The following is a 17,161-nucleotide window of genomic DNA, read 5'->3' as shown; positions in this document are numbered from 1 at the left end:
ATATATATATATATATATATATATATATATATATATATATATATATATATATATATATATATATATATATATATATATATATATATGGGACGACTCAAGTGAGAAGAACACTTGATTATTATGAGAAATGAGAACAATGAATCACAACCATTAAGGATCATAGAAAGAGAAACTAATCCAGTCTATTAAAATCAACAAAATCAAAATTTAATGGTTGTGATTCATTATTCTCATTTCTCATAATAACCAAGTGTTCTTCTCACTTGAGTCGTCCCATATATATATATATATATATATATATATATATATATATATATATATATATATATATATATATATATATATATATATATATATATATATATATATATATATATATATATATATATATATATATATATATATATATATTATATTTATTTATGATTTTTTAACAAAAATGCGAGACCCGTGCAAACGCACGGGTACTTTACTAGTTAAGCAGATAAAATTTATTCCCATATAAATTGATCTAATTCTCACATTTTTGAAATTCTTAAAAAGAAACAAAATTGTGGAAATTAAAAGGAAAAGTGTATTTTAAACTTTTAACTTAAAAGAAGTTGATATTTATTGCAATTCTAAATTCTTAGAGAGTTAGGTAACTACGAAACTCAAACCAATGACTTTAATCGCAATTAAACACACTCCAAATGGACTTCCTCCAGACAACTAAACTTAATTAAACGGAGAATAATAACTAAACAAGAGTTAGTAAATAAACATTCTAATAATTGTCTCTCAAACATACAACACAACACACTATCTTTACCTTTACTAGCACAGTATCAAACTCATATATATCTTGTTCTATGGCTGTTCATAATTGATAATTCATTTTGTTGTAACAAACTGAAAAAGAAAATGTGTTACAATGACAGGCCATGCTCCTCACCTCAGGTACGCGATGGCCTCCGGCTTGGGTTTAACCGGACTGAAGATTTAGCTCAGACCACACACTCATCTACACAATCAACGCCTTATTTGGACGTGACATTGGCTCCTTCTCCGAGTGGCAGCTTGGCTCTCTTCTTAACGGATATACTCTAGTGTCTGACGCAGCCGATTACATCCATGATCCTTTCTATTACATCATTTTCTTAGAAATCCCTCTATGTTACCTTTACTCTCAGCTTTCATTCTTTCTTCTTCGTTCACGCCGTCTTGATTTTGTTCACTTCAGGATGATTACCTCAATTTTCTTCCTAATCTCTTAATTTATTATTAACTAATATTAATTTCATATTAATTTGCAGGTTTCTCCCCTTACAAACATGGAGCGTTGGTTCTTGATATCTGCCGGATTGTTTACTCATTTCTTCTTGGATCACCTTTTTGAGGTATTTTTCATTGTTTGTTTTCAACTGTGTGTGTTTGTTTCTACTGTGTTAACGGTTGCCCTGCCATCTCACCAACCAGGGCTCAAAATCCATTTGTACGTGGTTGCTTTCCATTCTCCTATAATAAGTTTCAATCCGTTAAAGAATGTAAGTGTCAGTTTTTAGAAGAACTATAACAGGGCTACAAACATTTGGAGTTGACACCATTAGATGAATTGTGCAAACTAGTCAAAATTATCTTCATTCCCAGTTTCTTGTCTTTGTTTCTAAATATAAGCCAATAGCAAATACCAGTAAAATGTAGGGATGAATTTTATGCGATAAGCATTAAAAGCAAACTAAAGTTGAAAGCTACAGTATGTAGTACTAGTAGAATAGCATTTAAGCATGTTGATTACAAAAATGCAAGGGAACAAAATTGCAGATATGTCGACAACGGTAATAATTCATGAAATAAATAAATAGAAGTAATTACAACGGTAAGTGTCTGTATAAGGACACCGATACTGACACGGACACACTTTTTTCAAAGATGTCGGTGTTACATAAGTTGAAATAAAGGTAAATGGTGTGCCATGCCATGGGCCATGGCATTATCTTTTAATCTCAGGACCACGAAGGAAAATGAAGTTGAAAACTTGGAAATGAGAGGAAAATCTCAAAAGGAATCATATTGAAAGACATGTTTATTGAAAATTAACCAACTAAACTATCAACAAATTAAAACAAACTAGCTAGTAACTATACTCTAACTGAACTAATAATTTGTAATGCATCTCTATTCATATATTTAAACAAAATTTCAACATATTCTTCAAAATTCTACTATTTCAGTCAAATTAATTTGGCATCATTGGGTGGGAATAGGCTAGGTTAGGCTAGGCTTTATAAGGCCTGGGTCTGGCCTACAATAAACTTACAAGGCCTGAGCCTGGCCTATGGTCTACTATAGGCTCGTTTTTTCAGCCTGGCCTGGCCTTTTTAAAAGTCTGGCCTGACCTGAAAGCCTATTTAAAAGCCTCTTTCTTATTAATGTTTTCAATTAATTCATATTACTTAAGAAACCTTAAAGGTCGCATATATATGAACATTTAGACCGACCTATTTAGCATTTTTTCTAATATATATGCATATATAGACCAATCTATTTAACACTTTTTCTAATATATATGCATATATAGGCCAACCTATTTAGACTAATTTTAATAAATATGAAAATATAGGTCGGCCTACAAGGCTTAAAAGGCTTTTTTAATAGCCTAGGCCTGGCCTATTTTATTAAATAGGCTTTTAAAAAAGCTCAAGCCTGACCTTTTTATCAAATAGGTCTGGCCTGACCTGACCTTAAGTAGGCTAGGCAATAGGCCTCTGTAGGTCGGCCTGGCCTATTCCCACCCCCATTCATTGGTTCAATATAGTCAAATCCCAATCCTTGAAACTAGGTTACCATTTTTACTTACATGTTATACACATTTAAGAAGGTAATTAGTAATGTTAAAATTAGAAGGTGAGTCTCATCAAGAGAATGACAAATGTGGAAACAAAATTGGACATAATAAACGATATATGCATGCATGTATTATCTCCATAAACCAATATAGCTACTGTTTCAAATATACTTCCCAAATTAGTATAATAAATCAGTAGAAACAAACACAAAACACAGTTGAAAACAAACAATGAAAAATACCCGAAAGAAATGAGTAAACGATCCGGCAGATTTCAAGAACCAACACTGCATCTTTGTAAGGGGAGAAACCTGTAAATTAATATGAAATTAGTATTGGTTAATAATAAATTAAGAGATTATGAAAAAAGTTGAGGTAATCACCTTGAGTGAGCAGAATCAAGACGACGTGAACGAAGAAGAAAGGATGAAAGCTTAGAGTAAAGGTAACACAAAGGGATTCCTAAGAAAAAGATGTAATAGAAAGGATCATGGATGTAATCCGCTGCATCGGACACTAGAGTATGTCCAACAAGAAGAGAGCCAAGCCACTCGGAGAAGGAGCCAATGTCAGGTCCAAAGAAGGCGCTGATTGTGTAGATGAGTGTGTGGTGTGAGCTGAATCTTACATTGTGGTTAAACCCAAGCCAGAGGCCATGGCATACATGAGGTGAAGAACAGGAACTGGCATTGTAACAAACTTTCTTTTTCAGTTTGTTAGAACAGAAATGAATTTTCAATTCTGAACCGCCCTAGATACTGTGCTAGTAAAGGTAAAGAAAGTGTGTGCGCTAGTAAAGGTGGAGATAGTGTGTGTGCTAGTAAAGGTAAAGGTAAAGATAGTGTGTGTGCTAAGTGTGTGCGCTAGTAAAGGTGAAGATAGTGTGTGCTAGTAAAGGTAAAGGTAAAGATAGTGTGTGTGCTAGTAAAGATAAAGGTAAAGATAGTGTGTGTTGTGTTGTGTGTGAGAGACAGTTATTAGAATGTTTATTATTTACCAACTCTTGTTTAGCTATTACTCAATGTTTAATTACGTTTAATTGTTTAGAGGAAGTAAATTTGGAGTGTGTTTAAGTGCGATTACAGCTGTTGTGAAAAACGATACCAATAACAAAGTATAATAGGTAATTATGGAAGAGAATAAGAACACAAGAATTGGTTATAACTGCTATTCTTTTACTTTCTCTTAAAACAAGATTACAAGTTTACAAGAATAACAAATAACCTCTCTCACCCTAAATTAGGATTTGCAGCTTAGCAATGATGAGAGACTAGTATGCTATTTATAATAAAACCTAACATACTAACTAATGGGCTTTTTCAGCAAGGCCCATTACACAAGCCAACTTAATACACAAGCTAACTTAACAAATTAGGGTTTAAACACTAAAACCTAATTTAACATGCTAACAACCCTAGCATCTTCGACACCTGCATGCTCGACCCATCTTCGACTACAGCATGCACACTTCGACACCAGCATGTGAGCAACCTTCGACGTCATGCTTAACCCTGTCGAACTGTCGAACCAAGAAGTTACCCTTCGACCATACTAGAGTTCGATCCAAAATCTCACAAATCTCCACCTTGGATCTAACTCTACAACATCAAGGGAAAAAACTAGCTTTCTTCATGCAGCTTTATCAACTGCATACAGTGGAAAAACTTGCAACTCGGCAATGTCTTGGTGATCATATCAGCAGCATTGTCTTCAGTCGAAACCTTCAGCACTTGGACTTCTCCACGCTCGATTACTCCTCTGACGAAATGCAGCCTCACATCAATGTGCTTAGTTCGCTCATGATAGGCTGAATTCTTCGACAGGTGTATTGCACTTTGACTATCACATTTAACAGTGATACCTCGACCTTGAAGTTTCAGCTCCTTCGCAAAACCTTCAAGCCACAATGCTTCTTTCACAGCTTCAGTTAATGCAATGTACTCCGCTTCAGTGGTTGATAGAGCAACAACCTTCTGAAGTGTTGCTTTCCAACTAATTGCTGTGCCAAACATAGTGAAAACATATCCAGAAATAGATTTCCTAGAATCCATACAACCTGCATAATCAGAGTCGACATATCCTTCGATTACTGCTTTACCATCTTCACCCAAGGCTCCACCATAAATTAGGACTCTATTCAGAGACCCATTTATGTACCTTAAAATCCACTTCAATGCTTGCCAGTGAGCCTTTCCAGGATTCGCCATGTACCTGCTTACAAGACTTACTGCGTATGCTATGTCGGGTCTAGTACAAACCATAGCATACATCAAAGAACCAACTATATTAGCATATGGGATGCTATTCATATAGGCTCTTTCCACATCAGTACTGGGACACTGATCAATACTCAGCTTGAATTGAGGGTTTGTTGGAGTCACAACTGGCTTCGAATTCGACATACCAAACTTTTCAAGAATCTTCCGTAGATATGCCTCTTGAGATAGGCATAACTTCGACTTCTTTCTATCTCTTCGAATGTCAATTCCAAGAATCCTGGAAGCAGCTCCCAGATCCTTCATATCGAACTCCTTATTGAGTTCAGCCTTCACCCTCATCACATCTTCGACACTGTTGCTTGCTATGAGAATATCATCCACATAAAGCAACAAAATAACAAATGAATTACCAGGTCGAAATCTGAAGTAAACACAGTGGTCGAACTGACTTCTAATGAAACTTATGCGTGCCATGAACTTGTCGAATCTCCTATTCCACTGTCGAGGAGATTGTTTCAGCCCATACAAAGATCTCTTTATCTTGCACACATAATCTTCCTTCCCCTTTTCGACATACCCTTCAGGTTGCCTCATCAGGATCGTTTCATCTAAATCACCATACAAGAACGCAGTCTTCACATCCATCTGTTCCAGTTCAAGATCGAACTGTGCCACCATGGCAAACAACATTCGAATGGACCTATGCTTCACAACAGGAGAAAACACATCATTGAAGTCGACACCTTCTTTCTGAGTGAAACCCCTTGCAACTAACCTTGCCTTGTATCTTTTCGACGTCACTCCTTCAATTCCTTCCTTAACTTTGAAAATCCATTTACAGCTGACTAACCTTGCCCCATCAGGTTTCTTGATCAGTTCCCAAGTATGATTATCATGAAGAGATTTCATCTCATCATCCATGGCCTTCAGCCATTCAGTCTTATTTCGACTCCTCATAACTTCCTTATAGTCTCTAGGTTCTTCGTCTAGAACCTCACTTGCAGAGATTAAGGCATAAGCTATAAGATCTGCATATCCAAGTCTTTGAGGTGGCTTGATGACTCTTCTCGACCTATCTCTCGACAATAGGTAGTCATCGTCAGTTTCCTCAACTTCAGCATCTTCTGCTTCTTCTTCGACTTCATCTGGGATATGCAATTCAGCATCAACATGCTCCACCTCAACAGGAATCTCTACCTGTTCCAGCTCTTCGTCAGATGTTTCTGTACTTCGACCAACATCATCAGTTTTCTTAAAAGCCATTTCAGCTTCATTGAAAACTACATCTCGACTGGTGATACACCTCCTGTGACCTGGCTCTAGGCACCATAGCCTATAAGCTTTGACTCCTTCAGGGTATCCCATGAACATGCATTTCAGAGCTCTAGGTTCGACCTTGTCTTGCCTAATGTGAGCATAGACTATGCAGCCAAATACTCTCAGTTTGTCGAGATCTGGTGGATGTCCCGACCAAACTTCTTCAGGTGTCTTCATATCTAACGCTGTCGAAGGACATCTGTTTATCAGATATGTTGCTGTCGAAACAGCCTCAGCCCAGAACACCTTCTTTAACCCCGCACTAGTCAACATGCATCTGACTCTCTCCAAAATAGTTCGATTAAATCTTTCAGTCAAACCATTTTGCTGTGGAGTACCTGCAGTAGTTCTATGCCTTGCAATACCAGAGGCAGCACAAACACTGTCGAATGCCTCATTGCAAAATTCAAGGCCATTGTCGGTTCTCAACCTCTTGACCTTTCTGCCAGTCTGATTTTCAACCAGAGTCTTCCAACTTTTGAAATTCTCAAAAGTTTCATCCTTAGTCTTCTGGATGAATACCCATAATTTTCTGGAATAATCATCTACTATGGATAGAAAATACCTTGCTCCTGAATGTGATGGACACCTTGCAGGCCCCCAAAGATCAGCATGGATGTAATCAAGGGATCCATGTGTTCTTTGTTTGCCTTTGTTGAACTTCACTCTGCAAGATTTTCCAAGTACACAGGGTTCACAAAACTTCAGCTTTTCGATTTTGTCTCCACCAAGCAGATTTTGTTTCCCTAATTCGACCAGACCCCTTTCACTGACATGGCCCAATCTCATGTGCCAGATTTCTGTTTTCGACAAAGGTTTCGTGGATGCAACATTTGTCGAACCACTTACAACTTCAGCCTCAAGGGTATACAAGCCTTGTTTCTTCACGCCTCTCAAGACTTCCTTCGAACCCTTCATGACTCTTAGGATACTTTTCTCTCCTTGGAAAACATATCCTTTCTTGTCGAATTCACCAAGAGAAAGCAAATTTCTCTTCAAATCAGGAACATACCTGACTTCAGTCAACAACTTTATTGACTCATCATGGAGCTTGAATCTCACAGATCCAACACCTGCAATCTTGCAAGCCTTGTTGTTTCCCAGTAATACTGATCCACCATCTTGATCACATAATTCCTCGAACAAGTCTTTGTTTGGAGTCATGTGCCAAGTGCAACCTGAATCCATAATCCACTCCTTCTTAGAGTCACTGCTTGAAACCACAAGAACATCAGATGATTCGAAATCATCTTGAACAATGGCAGCGTTGCCATTATCCTTACCTCCATGATATTTCAAGCGTTCAGGGCACACCTTTCTTGTGTGACCCTCCTTCTTACAATGGTAGCATCGAATGCCAGATGCTTCGCCACTGTAAGTCTTCGACTGGCTTTTGCCTTTCTTCTTGTCGAACTTACCATCCTTTCGTAAGAGTTTTCCTTTAACGGCCAAACCTTCGCCAACAGTCGAAGGTTTATGCTCCTTTCGTTCATTCAAGTCCTTAGAGTACAAGGCTGATTGAACTTCTTCAAACGTCAGGGACTCCCTTCCATACAGGAGAGTTTCTTTGAAGTGAGCATGTGATCGAGGCAAAGCGCACAATAGTAACAGCGCTTGATCTTCATCATCGATCTTCACATCAATATTTTCAAGATCAAGAATCAGCTTGTTGAACATATCCAACTGCTCAGCCAATACTTTGTCTTCAACCATCTTGAATGAATACAAAGCTTGCTTCAGGTAGAGTCGATTTACCAGCGATTTGGTCATATACAAACTTTCAAGTTTCACCCATAACCCTGATGCCGTCGTCTCCTTTGATACCTGCCGGAGAACCTTATCACCAAGGCTCAACAGAATTGCGCTGTGTGCTTTCTCGATCATAGTTGTCTTCTCCGCTGCCGTTAATGCAGCATTCATGGCTGCCTCTCCCTTCAACGCTTCCAAACAACCCTGCTGAACCAGTAGGGCTTTCATCTTCAAGCGCCACAGACCGAAATCATTCACTCCGGTGAACTTTTCAATCTCATACTTTGTTGAAGGCATCTTCTCCACGCTCACCGCACCAATTTGTTGTGAAAAACGATACCAATAACAAAGTATAATAGGTAATTATGGAAGAGAATAAGAACACAAGAATTGGTTATAACTGCTATTCTTTTACTTTCTCTTAAAACAAGATTACAAGTTTACAAGAATAACAAATAACCTCTCTCACCCTAAATTAGGATTTGCAGCTTAGCAATGATGAGAGACTAGTATGCTATTTATAATAAAACCTAACATACTAACTAATGGGCTTTTTCAGCAAGGCCCATTACACAAGCCAACTTAATACACAAGCTAACTTAACAAATTAGGGTTTAAACACTAAAACCTAATTTAACATGCTAACAACCCTAGCATCTTCGACACCTGCATGCTCGACCCATCTTCGACTACAGCATGCACACTTCGACACCAGCATGTGAGCAACCTTCGACGTCATGCTTAACCCTGTCGAACTGTCGAACCAAGAAGTTACCCTTCGACCATACTAGAGTTCGATCCAAAATCTCACAACAGCCATACTAATTCTGTTTAGTTGTTTAGAGGAAGTCAATTTGGAGTGTGTTTAATTGCGATTACAGCAACTGGTTTGAGTTTGGTAGTTAACTAATTCTATAGAATTTAAAATTGCAATAAATACCTAGTTCTTTTAAGTTAAAAGTTTAAAATACACTTTTCCTTTTAATTTCCGTCTTTAATTTTGTTTCTTTTTAAAAATTTCAAAATGTGAGAATTACATCCATTTATATTATATGGAAATAAATTTTAAAATATTGACCTCAAAAAGTTATATGAATGTTTTTAGTAATAAAGTAAAAAAATATTACGCCAAAACTAAGTTAATTTGCTCAATATTTATAATTATTTAAAAATATCCTAAATTTTGTTACTAACTATTTAAAAAATATATAAAAGTTTTAAATAAAAATATATATAAACAGGTGGGGACTAGGTTACCCCATTAAAATTAGGGGTAAATTACCCATTTTTACATGGACAAATAAGATAATGCCATTTGTATTTCTTTTTTAAATGATTATTATTATTATTATTTTATTAAATATTTAATTCATATTTTTTTATTGTTTTTATTTTTAATATTATTACACTTTATCTATTTTACCCTTTAATTAAAAAATGAAAAACAGAGTTACTATCTTCTATTTTGTATTGATTGAAAATCAAATGCTTTAATTTTTTTTCCCTTTCACTGTTATCGATTGAAAATCCCTAACAACCTCCCCTTCCACTGATCTGAAATCCCAAGAATCTCCTCTTCCACCATGTCAATTCACTACATCTCTTCAATTCAAAAGCACACGAGATCATGTCGGTGCCGGTGAAAGCGCCATCAGCGAGATTCGGCAAAAACAAAGCGATCTACAACTCTAATGGCTAATCTGATTGCTAATGGAAGCAAGCGACGGCGGCTAGTGTTTGCACTGATGCTCATTGAGTCACCACCATCTGCTGCGGCTGCTCCACCATCCAGTCTCCTCCATCTGCTGCAGCCGCGTCTTCGCCAATCGTCACCACCTGCGGTCGCCTTAATACTCAATGAGTCACACCCTGTTCCCTATTTCTATTATAATTTAAACTACCTTTAATTCTACTTTTATTTTTATAATTGTTATGCTTTTGTTATTTGTGATGATAACCGTGAGGATACACGAGTTTTACTTACGAGTGTTGCTTATGTTCATTTAAAGCATGCTGAAGTTTCTAGATATATATTTTGTTGTTTTTGGTCTGTTTTTCTGGGTTTTTATTTCCACTTTTGTTGGTTATTTTAGTTTACCATTACTATTTCAATACCTAGATATATCTCCCCATTCAATAAACACACTCCTTGTCGATAACATATAACACTTCTTTCTAAATAGATAATAATAATATTTCCCCTCCCCTATTTTTTTCTTATAAAATAACATTTTTGATTGTATATCATTTCTTCATATATAAGGGGAATGAGACACAAAGTCAAGTTAAATAAATATGGATAAGTTAACATTCATACCTGATACATATACGTTTGCAATTTCATGAGTCTTGCATACAGAAATTGCAGTACCTTCCTCGCGTCATAGGCAACAAAGAAGGAAGAAGCTGATTTTCTACATTTACATTATGGTTTCAGCAAAACAATTTTTCTTAATTAAAATTCTTATACAATTTAAGCAGATGACATCAATGATAAAAATTCCAATCAAAATAATAATTAGCTCAAAGACAAATCTTAATTAAAAAAGCCAAAGACAAACATTGAAATAAAAAAGCCAAAGACAAACCTTAATATATAATAATTAACTCAAAAGAATATTTTCCTCATGTAATCATTTAAAATCTAATTGAAACGTGTGTATTGATCCTTATAATTTTAATCATCGGGTACATATAGCTAGAACTTAACCGAAAAACACATCTCTGGAATATGAATCTAGGGACTTAAATTGATAAATTTAATATACTTCATAGACTAATTTGGTAAAATTCATATACTTCAAAAATTACTTATTAATTTTGTATACTTTATGTCTTTACTACTTCTAAATGTAAAGGTTGAACTTGTGAATTATGAGGTTATTTACTGATAATAAAGAAGTAGAAGCAGATTAATTTTGAATTTGATAGACAAACAATCCATTATTCTATTTTTTCTAATTTGAAATAAGTACTTAAAGATTGAACTATTTGCATGAAAAATTTTGTTTCAAACATTGGCACATGTCTGCCAGAACACTTATGTACCAAAGTCATTTGGAAAAGAGTTTTTGTTTATCAGTAGGAATCGGGGTTTACGACACTCACACCCTGTGTATAACAATTACTTATGCTGGACACCGATGGTATCTTCAAAAAAGTTTGATCAAAGGTCAATGAAATAGTGCCAAAAAAACTATTGCTTCAAACAAATTGACCATAGAAATAGTGTTGAAAGGAACTAGTTGCTTCAACAGTTAACATTTAATATTGCGGAGAATTACAAACATAAGTATAGAACTCATGATCAAAAATCTAACGAAAAAAATCCAGATGCCCATGAATTCATCCAGCAAAATTGTTTGAACTTTAACAAATTCACATTAGAACTCTGTTCCCGGAATATTCGTATAAATTTTAACAAAAATTTATGTGAGAATTCAATTTCTTATAACAACTCAGATTGTAGTATAAATAAATACAAAATTCATTCAGAATTTAACAATTACCTTAAAATTTTGAGTAATTTCACAAATTGGTCAAAATCTTATCTCCAGATTTTGTTGAAGTAACATTCAAAAGTTTTTGAACCTAAAATGATGTCGATCCTTCTAAAAATTTAAAAGAAAGAAATTATCAAAGAGTATAACTCTTTCTTGTCAAATAAATATATAAATTTGATGAAGAAATACATATGGTAGAAAACCTAGAAGAAAAAGATGAAGATGCAGAGGAGAGAAAAGGATATAAAAGTCTTTTAGAAAAATATAACAGTAAAAATTTAAAAACGTATATTATTAATAATGATTTATAAAAAAAAAAATTGGATGCCACATCACTTGGGTAAATTACCCATCCTTTTTTCAAGGCAACGAAGAAAAAACCAAACAGGGGTTAAGTTATTAAAATAAATTAGTATCAAAATTAAATTAAGTTCTGTAATTTTTATATTTATTCAATTACTTTTTTTTTTTATCACTATTCAATTACTTTTTTAAATCACACGTTTCATTCATTTTATCCTTGCAACTAATTCATAAACTTGAGAGAAAGCCAAGAGAGAGAGGGGCGAGTAGAGAGTGAGGGAGAGAAGAGGAAAATTGTTGACAACTTGAAGAAAGATTGCTTATATGCTTGTGGTTCTTGAATTCTTGAATTCTTGAAGGTGAGGCAAGTTTGGAGAGGTTGCATCTTCAAGAAATCATCATCATCATCATCTCATATCCTTCAACTCATAATGCATGTCCCTATGTGATGTACTTTCTGGCTTTTACCTAGTATTACAACATGATTATATTGAGTTGTGGCTGGAATAATAGTGATTATAAAAGTTCTAAACAACTCAGTGTCCGAGAGTAGGACTCCACTGAGAAAGAAATATCTCGCCTTGAATAGTTTTAAAGGAGCGTAAAGGGAAAAGAAAAATGGCTTAAGGAGCATTGAATACCTTATGGTTTAAGTTACTTTCCATTTGTTTGTGGTTTATTTTTCAGATATCAGTCCATTTTATATTAGAATTTACCTGAGATACATAAATATCAAAATAGTCATTAGTAATAGCTATCAATGAGCGGCAATACCATTTGGAACTACAATCATAGAACATATTTAAATAGATGTATTTTAAAACAAAAGTATATGATTTGTTAAGGATATCATTTTCATAATAGAATATTTAAGATATAACTCTTTTTTAATAAATATGCATGAAATATTTAAAAATTAACATTTACAAACTTGAACAATAATGGCATGCTATTAAAATGAAAATAACTACATGACATGACCCAAAAGAAACAGTAAAAGAAAACATGTTTAAGTTAGGCTATCACCCAGCAAGAACATTTAACGATCTAAACAAATATAAATGAAAATCATGTCTAAGGATCTCTTGTGTAGCCTCAGTAGGCCTATTTTTTGTTTCAATCTCAGATATGATGGCATCAATTTTAGCTTACAATAAGTAGAGCCAACACCTATCAGAGTGGTGCTTGGTAGTACAAAGCAAAAGAAACCTAAAATCATGTATCCTTGGGGGGAGCTTTCTTTGCGGCCTCAGCAGCAGCTTTCTCGGCTTCAATCTCAGCAACAATGGCATCAATTTCAGCTTCCTCCAGTTGACGCAGACCATGCTCCTTGGTCATCACAGCAACTTCAATGTTCTTGCCTCCACTCTCGACAACCTAATTACATATGCCAACCAGGAAAAGCCAATTGTAAAATATTTATCAAATCCAGTTCCAAATGTATAACAAGTTACTTGCCACTGATAGTACTATAATTATGCAATAGGAATAGACAACATTACTCTATCCATTATGTTAGTATTAGTCAGTTTATTTTATTATTAAATACTGTATGTGCAGTAACTGCTATGTAACAGCTGAAGGTAGTAAGAATTATAAATAGAGCATTGCTATATGGTACAAGGTTTACATTCATAAAACTCCCGAAGCTGAAGTCTCATAAGTTGGATGGTAATATCTTCCAGATTTTGTGAAATAAAGGCATAATGGTGGGTATAAATGTGGGGCAAACCATGTCAGTCGCCAATTTTTTTTTCTCGTCCCAACAATCATTTTTCTTATAAATATAGGCTGAAAAGGAAATGGGAGGGCATTAGGTATCTTGTATGTTGGTTGGTTTGAGAGAGACTGGGCTCTCTAATTCCTAGAGGTTGCTCTATTTGTTCAATTGCCGATTCTAAACAGTTTGTATGTATTATTTGTCAATTCAATAATTACCTTGCTAATAACTGTGTCAATCAAGAATCAGAAAGAGATAAGATCTCAAACAAATGAAAAAAAAATGGAAACTTAGTGCTCTAAAGGCTCCGCCATAGCAGGATTTAGGGAATGGTCATGCATACCACATTGTGGGTCAATTGTAGGTAGTTTTACCTTATATTAAGGTTAAGTTAATATAATGACATCTAAACTAGTGGAAAAGTGAAACACAGCTTATTAAGCATATGAATATCTTTCTAATACACATTAATTTATCCTAAACTTCCCCACCTAATTTGCAGTTAAATGCTTTTGTTAAGGTCCTCCCAAAACATATAGAAGTTCTTCCAAAGTCCCACTCCTAGGTCATTGACAGCATTAGACATGGATGTATGCATAGAGCAGTTAATGACAACACTAATATATTCAGCAAGGAAAAAAGACTTTGCCTAAGTTATCGCAAAGAACCCGTATATAAATGATAGAATCAGATACTATTTCATTAAAAAACACAAAAGAGAGCAAATTAACTCACTTCAAGCAATGCCCGGATAGCCAATTTGACAGTCTCTTGCCCAGAAGTTTCTTTAAAGTTCTTCTCCAAAAACTCACGGATTGAATTAGAGTTTCTTCCAGTTGCATTAGCTTTCCAAGCTGAAAATGTGCCAGAAGGATCTGTTTGGTACAGGGAGGGTGACCCGGTGTAAGGATCAAAGCCAACAATCAAAGTCGAAAGCCCAAAGGGTCTTACACCACCACTTTGTGTGTACTTCTGCTGAAGACCTGCAATGTGACGGGTTATATACTCCACAGTGCAAGGATCCTCAACAGTAAGCCTGTGACTTTGACATTCAACTCGCGCCCGGTTAATAAGAACACGGGCATCGGCTTTTAGTCCAGCACATGCAAGGGCAATGTGATCGTCCAGATTGACAATCTTCCTCACTGATCTGCATAACAAAGATAAAACAACAGTAAGCACTCAATAGCACCTGTATTAAAAAAATGAAATTTTTGAAGAATTGGTAATAACCAATACTATGCACTTTTTAAAACAAATCTCATATAAGCTAAAATTTGTTTCAGCATCTCAAAATTTTCAAAAGTCATCTCATAGAATAATAGATTCTAATTCTAAATACCTGTAAGTTTGAAGAGTTTTTTTGCAAATGAAGAACTATAACTTTATTCTAACAGAGAAGCCATTGTAACTTGGGAACTATAAACCAATCCAAACTAGATCTACATTCACAAAGAGTAAAATTCTGTCCATTTGTTTCTCAGCTGTCCGGTGGCCATTGAGGTGTGAAGTTGCGTTAGTGTTTGGTTGGACATTGAGGCTTCTCAAGTTAGAGATTCGGTGGAAGTCCACCAGCTGGAATTTTGAAGGCGGATTAAAGTCAAATTCAAGAAAAATCAGTTTGATTTTTTTTTTTGGATTGCGGTTTGTTGGGTGATTTGGATTTCTAGGAACCGTATTCTGGTTAATGATTGTGATTTAGGAGGGTTAGATTTGGTTTGGCAGATTAAAGCTCTAACCAGGGACTGGCTTTTCGCCAATGTTAGGGGTGTAGTTGATTTGTCTTGGGAGGATTGGAATGCCTATCCATCCTCTTGCTTCTAGTAATTTTCTGTTATGTGGATTTCGTCCGGTGTTCCAGGTGTTTATCTTTGTTCGGGTTGAGTACTCCTAGTGCTCGATTTTAATTCATTCATTTTGCTTATCATAAAAAAAAAAAAAATCTACATTCACAACACAAAAAGGAGATAACAAATCTTGCCAAACAAAAATCAGCATCGAAGAAGATGAACATAACAAATCATTCATCAAACAAACGACAGAGCATTATTTATCTGCACCATTAATCACAGAACTACAACACTAAACACGTAATATAACAAAACCATAGCAATCTCAAAATCACATGTACAATATACTAAACTCTGATGCAAATGTCTTCACTTAATCGTTACTGTGAAAAACAACCACGAAAAACAGCAGAAACATAAACATTGAAACTTGGAATTTCAAATGATATATCCAGAGGATTGAAACTACATAAAGCACTGATCACGCTTTAAACCCTAGGATTCTAAATCTAGGTTCCAATTTTGAACATAATCATGAAGATTAATCTTGATTTAGTATAAAATTAAATTGAGAAAGTGTGAAACCTAGAGTCTTGGAGTTTGGCGGTGGATTTCTTCTCAACGCCGAGAACGACGTTGTCAGTACCGCGAACACCAACGGCGGCGTTACCTTTGCGAACGGCTTCGAGAGCGTACTCGACTTGGAAGAGATGGCCATCGGGTGAGAAGACTGTGATCGCTCTGTCGTATCTCGCCATTTTGATATTCTTCTTTCTTCTACTTTTCCGATTTGAACAAAACCTATATGACGAAGCTTTCTCTTTTCTGTTAGGTGAAGAAATGCACTGTGATGTAGTGTTGTTGACTGCGATCCTGCTTGGACAACAAGTAGCTCAATTTTGTTGGGCCGATTGGGCCTCGTATTAACAATTTTTAAATAGAATTGCTTTTAACACACCATGATTTTTCGAATTTACTCTCTCTTTTTCTTTTTCGTCCATATTCGTTACTGCCATTTTAATTAAGAAATTAAATTGAAAATTGAAATATTTATAAATATATTACAACTAATCATTATTTTATTTTTTGGGAATTGGGAAAGAACCAATCATTGTTACCTTTTACCATAAAAGAAGATGATTTGCATTATAATACACAATTTACTAAATGAAATAATAATTTGTAGAAAAGTATAAAAGTACATAACTATTCAAATATAAATTCAAATATAAATCAACAGTATAAATTTTTTCGCTATTAATTGACAATTAATTATAACGTTAAACTTTTTATATGTATTTGATTTTTTTTCTTTAATCACATATAAGTACTAGTACTTAGGAATAGTTTTGATACATACCAATTAATCTTATTAATTTATTATTTAAAAATATTAAGTATTTATAAATTTTGATAAAAGATATATTGAACTAAATTTAAATTGAAATTTAGTGAAAAAAATTAAGGAAATAAATAAATAGTATGATTTTAAACTAGTTATCGATAAACCTATAATGGCCCAGAGCAACAACCCTGTTATTTGAAATTTAGCTATTACTATTTGATGTTTAATGGGTAATAGGAGCGGGGCGCTTTTCAACCCGAGTGAATTTGAACTATTTTGAATGCGAAAACTCAAATTTATCATTAAAATAAATAAATAAGTTTGATTTGATTTTACATTTGTTTTTCATTACCTCTATTTTTTAAGTAATAAACATTTAATAACTCTA

At 34.7% G+C, this 17,161-nt stretch overlaps 1 protein-coding gene and 1 long non-coding RNA gene across 2 annotated transcripts; both read right to left on the bottom strand.

The window, feature by feature from the left end:
- Window positions 1-499: 499 nt before the first annotated feature.
- LOC131623176 (uncharacterized) lies at window positions 500-3,710 on the bottom strand. Its single transcript, XR_009290157.1, has 3 exons — window positions 3,211-3,710; window positions 3,070-3,138; window positions 500-1,497 (listed from the first exon to the last, which is right to left on the bottom strand). It is a non-coding gene; the product is annotated as an uncharacterized LOC131623176 (long non-coding RNA).
- A 9,139-nt stretch (window positions 3,711-12,849) lies between these two features.
- On the bottom strand, window positions 12,850-16,292 carry LOC131623181 (proteasome subunit alpha type-7). Its single transcript, XM_058894185.1, has 3 exons — window positions 16,014-16,292; window positions 14,374-14,788; window positions 12,850-13,295 (listed from the first exon to the last, which is right to left on the bottom strand). The coding sequence occupies exons 1-3, from the start codon at window positions 16,184-16,186 to the stop codon at window positions 13,134-13,136; spliced, it is 750 nt and encodes a 249-aa protein (XP_058750168.1). The 5' UTR covers window positions 16,187-16,292; the 3' UTR covers window positions 12,850-13,133.
- Between the last annotated feature and the right edge of the window lie 869 nt (window positions 16,293-17,161).

This window comes from Vicia villosa, unplaced genomic scaffold (assembly GCF_029867415.1).
Source record: "Vicia villosa cultivar HV-30 ecotype Madison, WI unplaced genomic scaffold, Vvil1.0 ctg.000054F_1_1_2_unsc, whole genome shotgun sequence".
In the NCBI taxonomy this organism is placed as follows: domain Eukaryota; kingdom Viridiplantae; phylum Streptophyta; class Magnoliopsida; order Fabales; family Fabaceae; genus Vicia; species Vicia villosa.
The sequence above is the reverse complement of the archived record's forward strand: the minus strand, read 5'-3'. Positions and strand labels throughout refer to the sequence as shown.